We start from the raw sequence: 12207 nt of genomic DNA, 5'->3' as shown, positions 1-12207 counted from the left end.
TTAAGAACCCATTGCTGTGCTCCAGTGTCTGAGATCATAGCGTTTGCTCTTGTTGAAGGACTCAAGCAAAAATTCAGGAGAATGTATTACTGTTGGTGGTGGCTCGCAGCACCTAGTACTGATGTTTTTGTTAGGAAACGCCATGGGTTGTATACAAAGTAAAGCAAATTCTTTGGGTTCAGTTAAGTGTATTCTACATGCACGTGTTCTGGCTCTTTTGGTTTGAAAAATTAGGATAAGGGGATGGGCAAGATGGATTTAAAACATTGTCCTACACACCCCCGTCCCCAGCCACAGGCATACCCTGTCCTCTGTAAGCATGAGCCGATGATTTGTAGGAATGCCCCTGAGCCTCCAGAAGCCTTAAAGCTGCAGGGAGAGCATCAAGATAAACTTTGTTGTAGAAGAAGACTCGAGCCATCATCTTGTTGAACACTTCCACTCAGAAATGAAAATAAGAGTTCAAGGAGGCTAAGTGGCTTGCTCAAGTTCATGCAGCCAGTTAACAACTGAACAAGAACTAGAACCCAGTTTCTTAGCTGGCATTCTGGTGGTCATTTCATTCTGCTAGATGTAGATAGTTTGTCTCATATGGTCAGGGTAGAGTTTGGGTCATTGCTAAGAACCTGTTACAACAACTACATGGCTGAGAAAATTAAGATGCTTTATTTCTCATTGGCCGTGATTAGAAATGTAATAGTAGACCTCTTTAAGCCACCAGCAGAGAGGACAAGAGCCCTCTCCCCTGTGGCTGTCACCACCCATTATGTGCTGAGATGTGACTCATGGTCTTTGGGCAAAGGAGCAGATGAGAGAGGACATTCTATTAAGAACTATGACTGCCAGGAAGAACAGGATATAGATTTAGAGGCATCAGGTGTGGCATAACGTGGCTGGAGATGACTTCTATCTTGTGAATGTCTAAGAGGCTCCCTCTTCTCCCTGTTCCCATGTCCCACTTCTCCAGCCCCCATCTCTGCCACCATGTCTCTTTCCCTGAATGACTTCTCTTCTTCTGTCCATCCCTTCAGTGTTGGGGCCCCTGGATTTCTCTCCACAGACTCGCTTCACACTTTCCCCCAGGGACTCTCACCCACCCCCAAAACTTGCATCCTCACCTCTATGCTGATGTTCTCCTGGTCTGTAACTCCAGCCTTCCTCCCCACCCTGTGCTCACGTCCCTTCCTCCCCACCCTGTGCTCAACACCCTGTGTCTACTGGATGTTTCTGGTTAGAAATCCTGCAGGCACCTCCAGACTCTACCATCTTCTCCACAAACCTGCTCTTCCTCCCAAATTAGTGGATTGTCCAGTCAGCAGGCCAGCCAAGCTAGGAAGGTGGGATTTGTTATGGGCCTTGCTGTGAGACTGCGAGCCTGTTGTGATAACTCAGGAGAGACCATGTGGACCTCCTAGGGACCTTCAGCCCTACCCGAGGGGTGGATCTAAAATGCAGAACTGGTAATTTTATTCCCTTGATTAAAATATCGCAGGATTTTTTGGATTCTGAGTGAAATCTCCAGACCTTACCATACAAATCTGACTCATTTCTCTACTTTTTTCATCATGTACTACCATTCAGTTGTAATGAATGACTTGATCATTGCTCAGGTGTGACTCGTACCTTTATACCTGTAGTACCTCCTCTTAGAATGCCCTTCTCTCCTTTTCTGGCCAAATGTCCTTGTCATTCAAGATGGGCCTTCCTCTGGGAGCTCTTTCCTGGCGGCCACCCCTAGTGCAGGTTAGCTCACTGTACGTACGATTTCTTTTGCCATTCATATTGCTGTTGATTTTCTGTCTTCCCAGATGGTGTTCCTTGGGGATAGGAACTGCATTTCATTCATGTTTGTGTCCCTAGCTTGACATAAAATATGTGCTCATAAATATTTATTGAGTGAATCAGCAATTCTCCCCTTGCTTGCTCCCGACACCTATGGCTGTCCTTCAAGATACGCCACAGTTTTCTTTATTCCACCATCCAAAACATATGCCTTCCTCTTCCTTTGCTTGTACCCTCAGTCTCAGGCTGGACCCTAAGTCCTTTCTACCCTTTGGGCTCATTTCCTCTCTCAGTATCTATCCTTTCTGTGCATCCTTTTCATTTGGTCTGAAATGCTCATGCTTTCCTCCTTTTTGCTATCTGAATTCTACCCCTTCATTCAAGGCTTGTCCCCTATTCCATGACTTTATGAAGCTTTTCTTGCTACTAATGCTTAGTTATTCTCTTTTGCTTTCTTTGCATTGGTTTTGGCTGCAGTTGATTATCAGCTTCATACGGGCAGGGATCAAGTCTTCTCTTTTTACCCCATAGCACTTACATTGTATGCTACATACTGGATAGCCTATCCTTGTTCATTGACATGCAGGTGACCCTCCAAGATGAGGGCAGAACTGTCTGGCAGTCTGGCTCTTCAGGATGGGGTAGCTTTCAAACATATTTAGACATCTCTGTAAGAAAAGGGTTTTTTCAATGTAATTTTTGTTTTCTCTTTATCTTGTTATCAGAGTACCAGAGAAGCAGAAATCAAGCTGAAAAGTGAAAGCAGAGTTAAACTTTTTTACTTGGACCCAGATGCTCAGGTAAGAACTATTTTAATATTTAAACTAGTTGAAGGAAAGAAAACCTTTGTTAGATTATTTGTTTGTTTGTTTGCTTATTTATATACTTTGGATAACAAGCAGTATAACAATATAGAAAATTCAGGAGAAAGAGGAAAAAATAAAAACAACCTGTAATCTCATTACCATAGCACAACCATTGTGAATATTTGATATTTAATAGATTGTTGAAAATTGATTTATCCAAAGACACTCTCAAGTCCATGAAGAACATATATAATTTACCCCCCAAAATCACCATCAGAAAATAGCAAGCATCGCTACAGATGACCAGTAGACTGTGATATTTTCTGACTAGCCCAGGCTCAGTTCCAAATACAAGCCTTGCAGTAAGTACATGAGGTCCACATCTGTGTCCCCAAAAAATCCAAAACACGGCTTGGGAGGGCCTCCAGGGTTGCCTACAGATAGGGCTGCTTTGAGGGGCCAACTGTTCTGCTGTGTTTCCTCCCATATTTTCCTCTTCTTCATTTGTGGTCTTTTTATAGAACTTCTTTTAACCATTTATCTTTAAACATAAGTATTTTTCTATGTCTCTTCACAGACTTCATAACCGTATATATACACATATATATATATTTGCTTTTTGATGATCTTTTGTTTATTGTGGTGAAATATGCATAATATAAAATTTACCATTTTAACCATTTTTAAGTGTACTATTCACTGGCATTAGGTAGATTCACATTACTGTAAAACTGTCACCACTATCCATATCCAGAACTTTTTCATCCTCTCAAACAGAAACTCTGTACCCATGAAACAACAGCCCACCATGCCTCCTTCCCCTCACCCCCAGTAACCTCTATTCTACTTTCTGTCTCTATCAATTTGCCTATTTAAGAAGTTCATATATGTGGAAGCATACAATATTTGCCTTTTTATGTCTGGCTTGTTCCACTTAGCATAATGTTTTCAGGGTCCGTCCCTGTTATAACTTGTGTCAGAACTCCACTTTTTATGACTGCGTAATATTCCATTGTATATATACACCACATTTTGCTTATAGATTTTTCTGTTGATGGACACTTGAGTTGTTCATAACAATAATTTTTAAGCTCTGCATAATGATCCATTGAGTAGATACAGCATCATTTATTTGACCATTATTATATACTATATAAATGTATAAAATAGTAACACTGTTGTGAGTAAATTAAGGTATATAGCATTTCCATATTTTAAGCAATTTCCTTAGGATACATTTATTATGGGATTTTTCTTTTTTTTTTTTAGTGAGAGCATAATACATTGATATATTTGCATTTTCTTTTAAAGAAGCTTGACTTCTCATCAGCTGAGCCAGAAGTGAAGCCATTTGAAGAAAAGTTTGGAAAAAGAATTCTTGTCAAGTGCAATGATTTATCTTTCAATTTGCAATGCTGTGTTGCTGAAAATGAAGAAGGACCCACTACAAATGTAATTTTCCTTTTAAAAAATAAAGATTAAAAAACCTATTCAGAGGTTTCAGATGTGCCTGTTGCAATGCAGCTGGGACATTCAGACCTAGTTCCTGGTATCAGGGCGGTGCGGTGTTAGATCAGGGTGCCGAGGGTTGTTTTGGCTGCCTGGACAGGATGTTTGTGGTACAGGTGCCGAGGCTTGTTTCCGCTGCCTGGACAGGATGTTTGTGATACAGGACAGGTGTGGAGGCTATTGCTCTTTAGCAGTAATTTATAGCAACAATCACACGTAGGTCTAGTCATTTATTCTCTGATAGCAGCGTTCTTTTTTCCTGACAGTTTGAGCCATAGTGATGGTCTGGATTGTTTTGTTTTGTTCAGGTTGAGCCTTTCTTTGTTACTCTATCCCTGTTTGACATAAAATACAACCGAAAGATTTCTGCCGATTTCCACGTGGACCTGAACCATTTCTCAGTGAGGCAGATGCTGGCCACCACATCCCCGTCTCTGATGAACGGCGGTAGGCAGAGCTCGCCTGCCCTGCAGGACATCCTTCACGAAGCCGCCATGCAGTATCCGAAGCAGGTGGGGGCAGCGTGAGCCCAGCGGTCATGCCAATAAGGCTTCTTTTGCACGTGCTCTGTAAATACGTAATGAAACTTTGTAATGCACAACTGGGGTAAATGAGACGGTTAATTATATTGACAGCATATATAATGAGACAGTAAAAGCAAGCTGAAAGAGAAGAAGTAGTTTTTGATTTCTTTTTTCTAAACTTTCTGCTAGTTGCCTCCTCCACCAGATAGGCTTTTTGATCAAATGATGAACTGTTGATGAGTTAACCAGTTTGGCCCTGGGTGCTTCTGAATAGCTGTACTGTGTCAGTGCTCTTGGCTGCTTGAGAATCTTTCATGTTGATGGGATTAGTTTAATGTGGCTGTAAATTCTGCTCATGGAAGAAAATCTTTTGTTCCCTAGGGAATATTTTCAGTCACGTGCCCTCATCCTGATATATTTCTTGTGGCTAGAATTGAAAAAGTGCTTCAGGGGAGCATCACCCATGGTGCTGAGCCCTACATGAAAAGTTCAGACTCTTCTAAGGTACGGATGACCTGCATGCTTTGTGATGATTAACAGCAATCAGAAAAAAATGCATATAGAAATGCTTAAAGAAATCACAGTTAAGCCATATTTATGTTCTAAGAGATGTAGACTAGTCTCATAGATTGTCTTATAGTTAACCTGTGTGTCCAATTTTCAGTGAAAAGTAGTTCCATGTGTAAATAAAATACTTCATTTGCCTAGACTATCCTGACATCCTGAAATAATTGGCAAAGGAATTTCCAGCTTAGTAGTAAACTTTCTATCATTAAAAAGTACGTATATTGTATTTAAATAGAGTTCATTCCACTTGTTGGCATGTCTCCAAGGTCCTGGAATTACAAATTTGCGTCCATTTACACTTAAATGTGAGACTGGAGACTAGGAGGTGACCTGGCTCGGATGATCTAGCCGATAGTGTCAGCAGATTTTGTGTTTTGTCAGGTGGGGTGGGGCTACGGTGGCAGAGGTGTTGTGACATTAGGTGGAAGAGGGAAAGGAAACGTACAAGATGTATGTTTGGTGTGTTTTCATTACTTTGGTGTTTGTTCATTACCTGGGGAGTGCCTAGGTGTGGACATACAGTAGGGTTATTGAATATTAGAAGTCATCTAGGCCAAGAATACCTTTCACACTCCCCAGAGCTGAGGTTTATGAAGGTTTAGTTACCTGCTCAGTGTCCCACAGCTGGAGTTGCCAACTGGCACTTGACTGTCATTTTCTAGCACATTGAGCTACCTGGTTCCAGTCAGCTGTTGAGTGCTGTCCTGTGCCAGTTTTACAGTACTTTTAGTTATTTAAAAAGAATTTTGTATTAGTGGTCATCTGAGACCCTGATACATTGACATGGACTGGTCAGCAGTAGGAGGGGACACCCCAGAGGCTCTAACTGGGGTTTTCTGAGTGATTCAGAGCTTCCTGTCTTCCTCTCTTTGGCCACTGTACATCACAGGTGTGTCCACCAAGATGCAGGACGGTTTTTAAAGAACAGGTTCCAGGAGTCAGAGACCTGGGTGCTGAGCTCCTAACTAGCCTGGATACATCATGTCACCTCTCTGGGCCCCAGGTGTTCCATCTGTAGTTGAAAGATGATGTTGCTACCCCCCCCCCACCACCTACATACGAGACAGTGCTATGGGTACTAAATCACTGACGCATATAGGAGGATGTCATTATCAATTATTACAGCTCCAGTCAAGGAGAAGCCCATTTACCCAGGCACATGGCTTCAAACATATGCCTTTCTGGCTGATAAAAAGCAGAGTAAAATTTGGTCTCTGGAGAGAAACAGTTTTATTTTTAAAATCAAGTCTGTAAAACCTTGGATGAGAAGCTCTTTTAGTTGTTTGATGGTTTGATTAATAATCAATGAATGCCCAAGATAAGATCTACTCCCCCGCCACGTATGCATCACATTTCCAAGTTTGGTATGCACCAGCTTTGCTACTTCTGCCTGCCACGTGCATGGTTTGAAATTTGGCAGCTGACGCTGGTGTGAAAAATCACATACCCCCCAGGCTAGATGCCACACTTTCCAGGGTCCGTTGAGTATCTGTTGAATTTGCTCCTGCTTCATTACTTATGGAACGTAAGGCTCAGCCATGCGTTCACACCTCCAATGCAGTAAATTAAAGCAGAGATTAAGACTCAACCATCTCATATAAAAATAGGAGCTTCGGTAGAGATTTTGCTGAGGGATGATTTTTTCTGTATATCAAAATGTCTCTTCATGTTTTCCAAGATGGTCTAGAACATCATTTGGAGGAAATTATTGTTTTGGAGGAAATTTTTAGGAGTAGTCTCTGTAGGTGTCCACCACGAATAGATTTTCTAAAAAAGAAAGAAAAGCGGGGGGAAACCCAAAGGGCAAAATTGAGTTTTTCACTCTGACTTTTATATATATTGTGTTCCATTTATACCCTCAGTAAGTCTGAGAGTTCAGTCCTCGTTCACTACAGGTGAGAGTGAAACTTATTTGAGGCCTGTTTTGGCTTTAAATTGTACGCAAATATTGCATTTTACTCCACAACATAGTCATTACTGTTAGAACCTAAAAATAATCATTTCTACCTGAAAATGTGTAAGTAAAAATGGCCACCCCAGGAAGGCAGACCATTTACTCTATGATCCCCGAGTCCCTGCATGGACATGCCCCACTTGAAGAAGAAAGGGAGGGGCTGGATGAGCTCCCGACACCTGTTTGAATCGAGAAGTGTTTTCCAAGTCATTCATGAAGGCAGCAGTTCCCCCCCACGGTTACGGTAGAATCATCATGTTTAGTAACTGGAACGGATAATAGCAAGTCTAGCCCAAGCTCTTCATTTTTCGGGTGGGAAAGTAGAGCCCAGAGAGGTTTAGTGCTCTAGACTCACACAGCTGGTTTCAGTTTTACTCAGAGGCAGAGAGCTCTATTGTTGTCCTTCTGAGTCTTCTAGATGAGCACTTCTCAAACCTGGCGCACACAGATCACCAGCGGTCTGGTCAGAATGCAGGTTCTGACTCAGGAGGTCTGGGGTGGGGCCCAAGACTCTGCATTCGTGACAGGCTCCCAGTGGGGCTGCTGCTGCAGCTCTGCAGAGCACACTTTAGTTCACAGGCACTAGGTCACATTTCCCAAAACTGGTTTGACTCCGATATACTTAAGTAATGTAAAAGACCCTTCAGCCCCCCGCTCTGACTCTGAATCAGTCACACCTTGTAGTGCTAGCAATGCAGTATTCCAGAAGAAGCAAATTTGGGGAAATTGGGTGTCATCTGCTTTAGCAATAGGGGTATAGTTGATGAATAGACCTGCCATGCATACATAGGCCAAAAGCAAATCTGCTTCCCTGTGCACTATAGAGTTAATCCAGCCACCCGCAACAAACCAAAATTAGTCATTAGAAGTGAAAGTAATGGTAACTTATACCTAGAAAACAAGAACATAGTGATTGAAAACACTGGCCTAACTTAAGTCAATACCTGTAATGTCTTAATAATGAATATATATCCCCCAAATCTGGGGAGTCTGCATAAGTCAGTACACATTAGGAGTCAGGAAAGCTTAGTATTTTCATTAGTATTCTCATTTAAACTCTAGTAATGTGATATATTTTGGCATGAATACCAAGTATTAGTAATTATTAATAACTCAGTGGACTCATAATATATAGCCCTTAGTCATGAAGAAATAGAAAGGCCTATGAAATGGCATGCTTGTTGCCTGTGAAGACCAAAGAAAAGACATACATTTTGGAAACAATTTTCATTTGATAGTCTTTGAAAATCACTGCTAGGGAATGTGAGAAGCAGAATACTCTGCACTGAGTATAAATCCAGCCACATTCACTGCAGTAAGGTGTGCTTGTCCATGCATCTGATACTACCATAAGAGGTTGTTTAGTCTGTGGGATACAGTAACTCATGGTTTTATTCTGATGTCTTCAAGGTTGCTCAGAAGGTGCTGAAGAATGCCAAGCAGGCATGCCAAAGACTAGGGCAGTACAGAATGCCATTTGCTTGGGCAGCAAGGTAAGGAGAACATCTTTTATTCCTTTTATATGGATACAGATATATGGAGATAGATAGTAGACAGACAGACAGACTGACCTATTCTGTTTTTTTGTCCAGAGACAAAGAGGATTTAAATATGTAAAACTGAAAAATAAGTAAGCTCCATATCTGAAAAGTCCTTTACTAGAGACACAGAGAGGAGAGACGCTAGCTGGAGGGTAGCAGTGTTGGCACTGGCAGGATGGACAGGAGTGTTTGTTGCAGAGCAGGGATTCCAGGTTCCAGCCACATGCCTCCAGCTGGGAGTGGGTGGCAGCCCAGTGAGGCCTGCAGATCCTCTTTATTTGTGGTCTCTATTTCTTAAGCATTTGGCTGTGTATGTTATTTCCTAAGCACAAGCCATTTGCTGGAAATGTTTTCTATGTAAATTGAGTTAGTTGTGTTCATTCTCATAAATATATGCCATGTCTTTAGATAATGAGATTTCTGTGGGCTATAGCCAGTGGAATAATAATTAGTCTTCACATAGAAACCAGAGTCAAGTTATGGATTTATTTTGGTCATTTGGAAACAGCTTAGACATGTTGTTTTGCTATTTCAGGACGTTGTTTAAGGATGCATCTGGAAACCTTGACAAAAATGCCAGATTTTCTGCTCTCTACAAGCAAGACAGCAATAAGCTATCCAATGAAGACATGCTCAAGTTACTTGCAGACTTTCGGAAGTGAGTCTCAAGGCCTTACTTATTTCCACACCTGAAAAACAGAAGTTGTTCAGTGGAAAGGGAGAAAGCAGGAGCAGTCTTTTCAGTTGCTCAGCTCATACACCAGGGCGTGTTGGATGAGCATGGAACTTTTCCTCAAGTCCTTGAGCAGGAAGAAGGGGTTTAAAGTCATAAGAGTTACCTGGTTAATTTGAATTGTATAAAGAATGTTATTGGTGGTGCTGTGAAGGGTTTGTTGGGTAGAGATGAGCCCAGGGAGGAAAGAGACAATTGAGGAACCTTTGGCAAGAGGTGGGCAAGGACTCAGCAAAGCCATCGCAAGTGGACATAGGAAGAGTAGGAAATAGGACTAGTTCACGTCACGTTAGACAGGTGCAGTTACTGGGTCTTGGCTTCCTGATTGGGTATTAGGGTGGAAGGAGAGAGAAATGGGTGGTAGTCTCAGGTAAATAACTCCCAGTTTTCTGACTTGCACGATGGAGTGATTCGTGGTACCGTTAACTGAATGGGTGATGGGGGCAAGGACGGTAACTCATCTAGTACTTAACAGTTCACAGGCATTGTTCTAAGTGCTTTACCTATGTTAGTGAGGATATTTGTTTCCTAGAGCTGCTCTCACAATGCACCACATATTGGGTGGCTTAAAAGAACAGAATTCCAGAGGCTAGAAGCCTGAAGTCCTGGTGTTAGCAGGGCCACGCACCCTCTGAGATCTCTAGGGGAGGATCTGTCCTTGTGTCTTTCATCATCTGGGAGCCCCAGGCATTCTTGGGCTTTTGGCAGCATAACTTCAATCTCTGCCTCCCGTCTTCACACGGCTGTCTTCCTGTGTGTCTCTGTCTATAAATTTCCTTCTTCTTATAGGAACACATCATATTGGATTAGGGCCTAATGACTTCATCTTAACTTGATTACATCTGTGAAGATCCTGTTTCTAAATAAGGTCACATTCATAGGTTCTGGGGGCTAGGACTTCACCATCTTTTCAGGGAACACAATTCAACCCATGGCAATAGGGCAGAGAGAGGCTGAGTGAGGTGTCCAGCACTGTACAGCTGGTGGCAGTCAGGGGACTGAGGATCTGGGCCCTTAACCACTGGGCTGTTCTGGTGCTCCACTGTAAGAAGTTCACTGCTGAACCCATGACGCGGATTTCCGTTGCTAGGGACGTGGGTTTTACAATTTCTATGGGAAAATTCTGGGAAGGAGACAGAGCTGAGGGTATTAATGAAATCAGAAGAAGAGCCAAGAGCCAGCCAGTAACTATTCTATACCTTAGGTGCCTTTCAGTCTGATTTTTTTACTTGAAAAAAATGCATTTCAAAGTAACTATATAAGTTTACCTAGAATTCAGAATGGCTGTTTAGCTTTCTTTAACTTCATTTTCACCTTTTTCATCTCTCTCTTGTGTTTTTTCAGAATTCTAAATAGAGTCATAATTAACATCTTTCAAAAACTTTTACTTATTGGTAATGGGTAGTGTATTGTTATACATACTGTGTTGTCATAGAGTATTGTTAAGTTTTTATTTGATTTTCAGGAAGTTTTCAGCCTTGCTTATAGAATAAAAAAAGTTGATTTTTAAAAAAAAACTCTAGTCACCTTTAGTTAAATAGATTACAGTTTTCTCTCACTAGCCTACCATGCTATTCTCAACACTCATGATGTAGGTCTCTGTGTACTCACTTAGGAAGATGAGCTCACTGTATTGGTAAGGAGGAGAAAGTATATCTATGTGACATCATTTTTGTAAAGAAACTATTTCATATATTTCTTTTTTGTATATAAATGAAGAAATGGATAGGCGAACAGCTAGCTAGATGGAAAGATAGAAGGACATAAAAATAGTCATTTGGGTTATACACCAAATGGTAGTCATGGTTATCTCTGAGGGATGGGTTTATGGGTGATTTTTCACCTTCCCCTTTGTAGCTTTCCATGATTTTACATGAACTTTTTTTTTTAACTAACATTTACCCATATGTTCCAACAAAACAGGTAGTGAAGTTTTTTGTGTGTGATGGGGGTTGGGAGCCCTGTCTCAGAAGTCACTGCCTAGGCTGGTTAGCTTGAAGCTCCCGCCACAGTGGCTGCTCTTTGGGGGTGGCCCCAGCTGAAGGTCTGGCTTCCTGGGTGGAACCTGGAGGGTGGAACTTCACAGATTCATCAATCAAAACATGATCCGAGCAGAGAGCCTGTGACCAGGCAGCAAAGAGCAAAGCCTCCACTGGTCCCGAGCACAGGGTGGGTTCTCCCTGCACAACAGGCCTTCAGTAGGAAGGGTTTGCTGGGAAGAGTGTGGTCCAGATGGCCAGCGAGAGACTCAGAAACCCGAAAATAGAGACCCAATGCTGTCAGCAGCAAAAAATGCAGTGGCATGAGGAAAGCTGCTGTCCTTTTTCAGTAAGCGTCCAAAGAAGTGCCCGTGTTTCTTTTTCACAGTTGAGTTAGGGGAGTGGAGGATCCCTTTTTTCATTTTTTAAAAAACCTTAGTGTTGCTCTTTTTCTTTCCTCTTTGTTTTCTTTTCTTTTTTTTTTTTTAACAAAGAATAATCTCATATCAGTGGCTTGGGCACCAGCTTGGATCCAAAGCTATGGTTTCTGCTCCCATGATTGTCTCAAAATGTCATTTGACAATGGATGAGAAAAGTGTTCTGAAGCTGCCCTAGTGTCTAGAAAACAGCTGGCAAAGCTCATCAGCCACTTTGCCCCTCTCCCTTGTAGTAATTATGAGAGGGGACATTCCACGATTTAGTAAGAAAACAATTCTGTCAGATAGATAGTATTGCTAACATATGTGCTCCAGGAAGTATCTATCCAAGATGAGGGATATGGTTTTTTATGTTTGTTTGATTTGCTGATGGCT

The 12207-nt window shown here is 41.8% G+C and overlaps 1 protein-coding gene across 32 annotated transcripts in view; it reads left to right on the top strand.

Annotated features, from left to right (window-relative positions):
- DOCK9 (dedicator of cytokinesis 9) overlaps window positions 1-12207 on the top strand; it is a 283582-nt gene that overhangs the window by 171140 nt on the left and 100235 nt on the right. For all 32 annotated transcript variants that reach the window (XM_060288099.2, XM_060288103.2, XM_030856827.3 and 29 more), the window contains exons 10-15: window positions 2508-2582; window positions 3900-4040; window positions 4406-4609; window positions 5003-5125; window positions 8553-8635; window positions 9219-9341. In XM_060288099.2, the coding sequence (XP_060144082.1) occupies window positions 2508-2582; window positions 3900-4040; window positions 4406-4609; window positions 5003-5125; window positions 8553-8635; window positions 9219-9341 (749 nt within the window). The remainder of the gene's footprint in view (window positions 1-2507; window positions 2583-3899; window positions 4041-4405; window positions 4610-5002; window positions 5126-8552; window positions 8636-9218; window positions 9342-12207) is intronic.

Source organism: Globicephala melas, chromosome 18, assembly GCF_963455315.2.
Source record: "Globicephala melas chromosome 18, mGloMel1.2, whole genome shotgun sequence".
Classification (NCBI taxonomy): domain Eukaryota; kingdom Metazoa; phylum Chordata; class Mammalia; order Artiodactyla; family Delphinidae; genus Globicephala; species Globicephala melas.
Note: the sequence above shows the minus strand (reverse complement) of the source record. Positions and strands in the feature narration are given on the sequence as shown.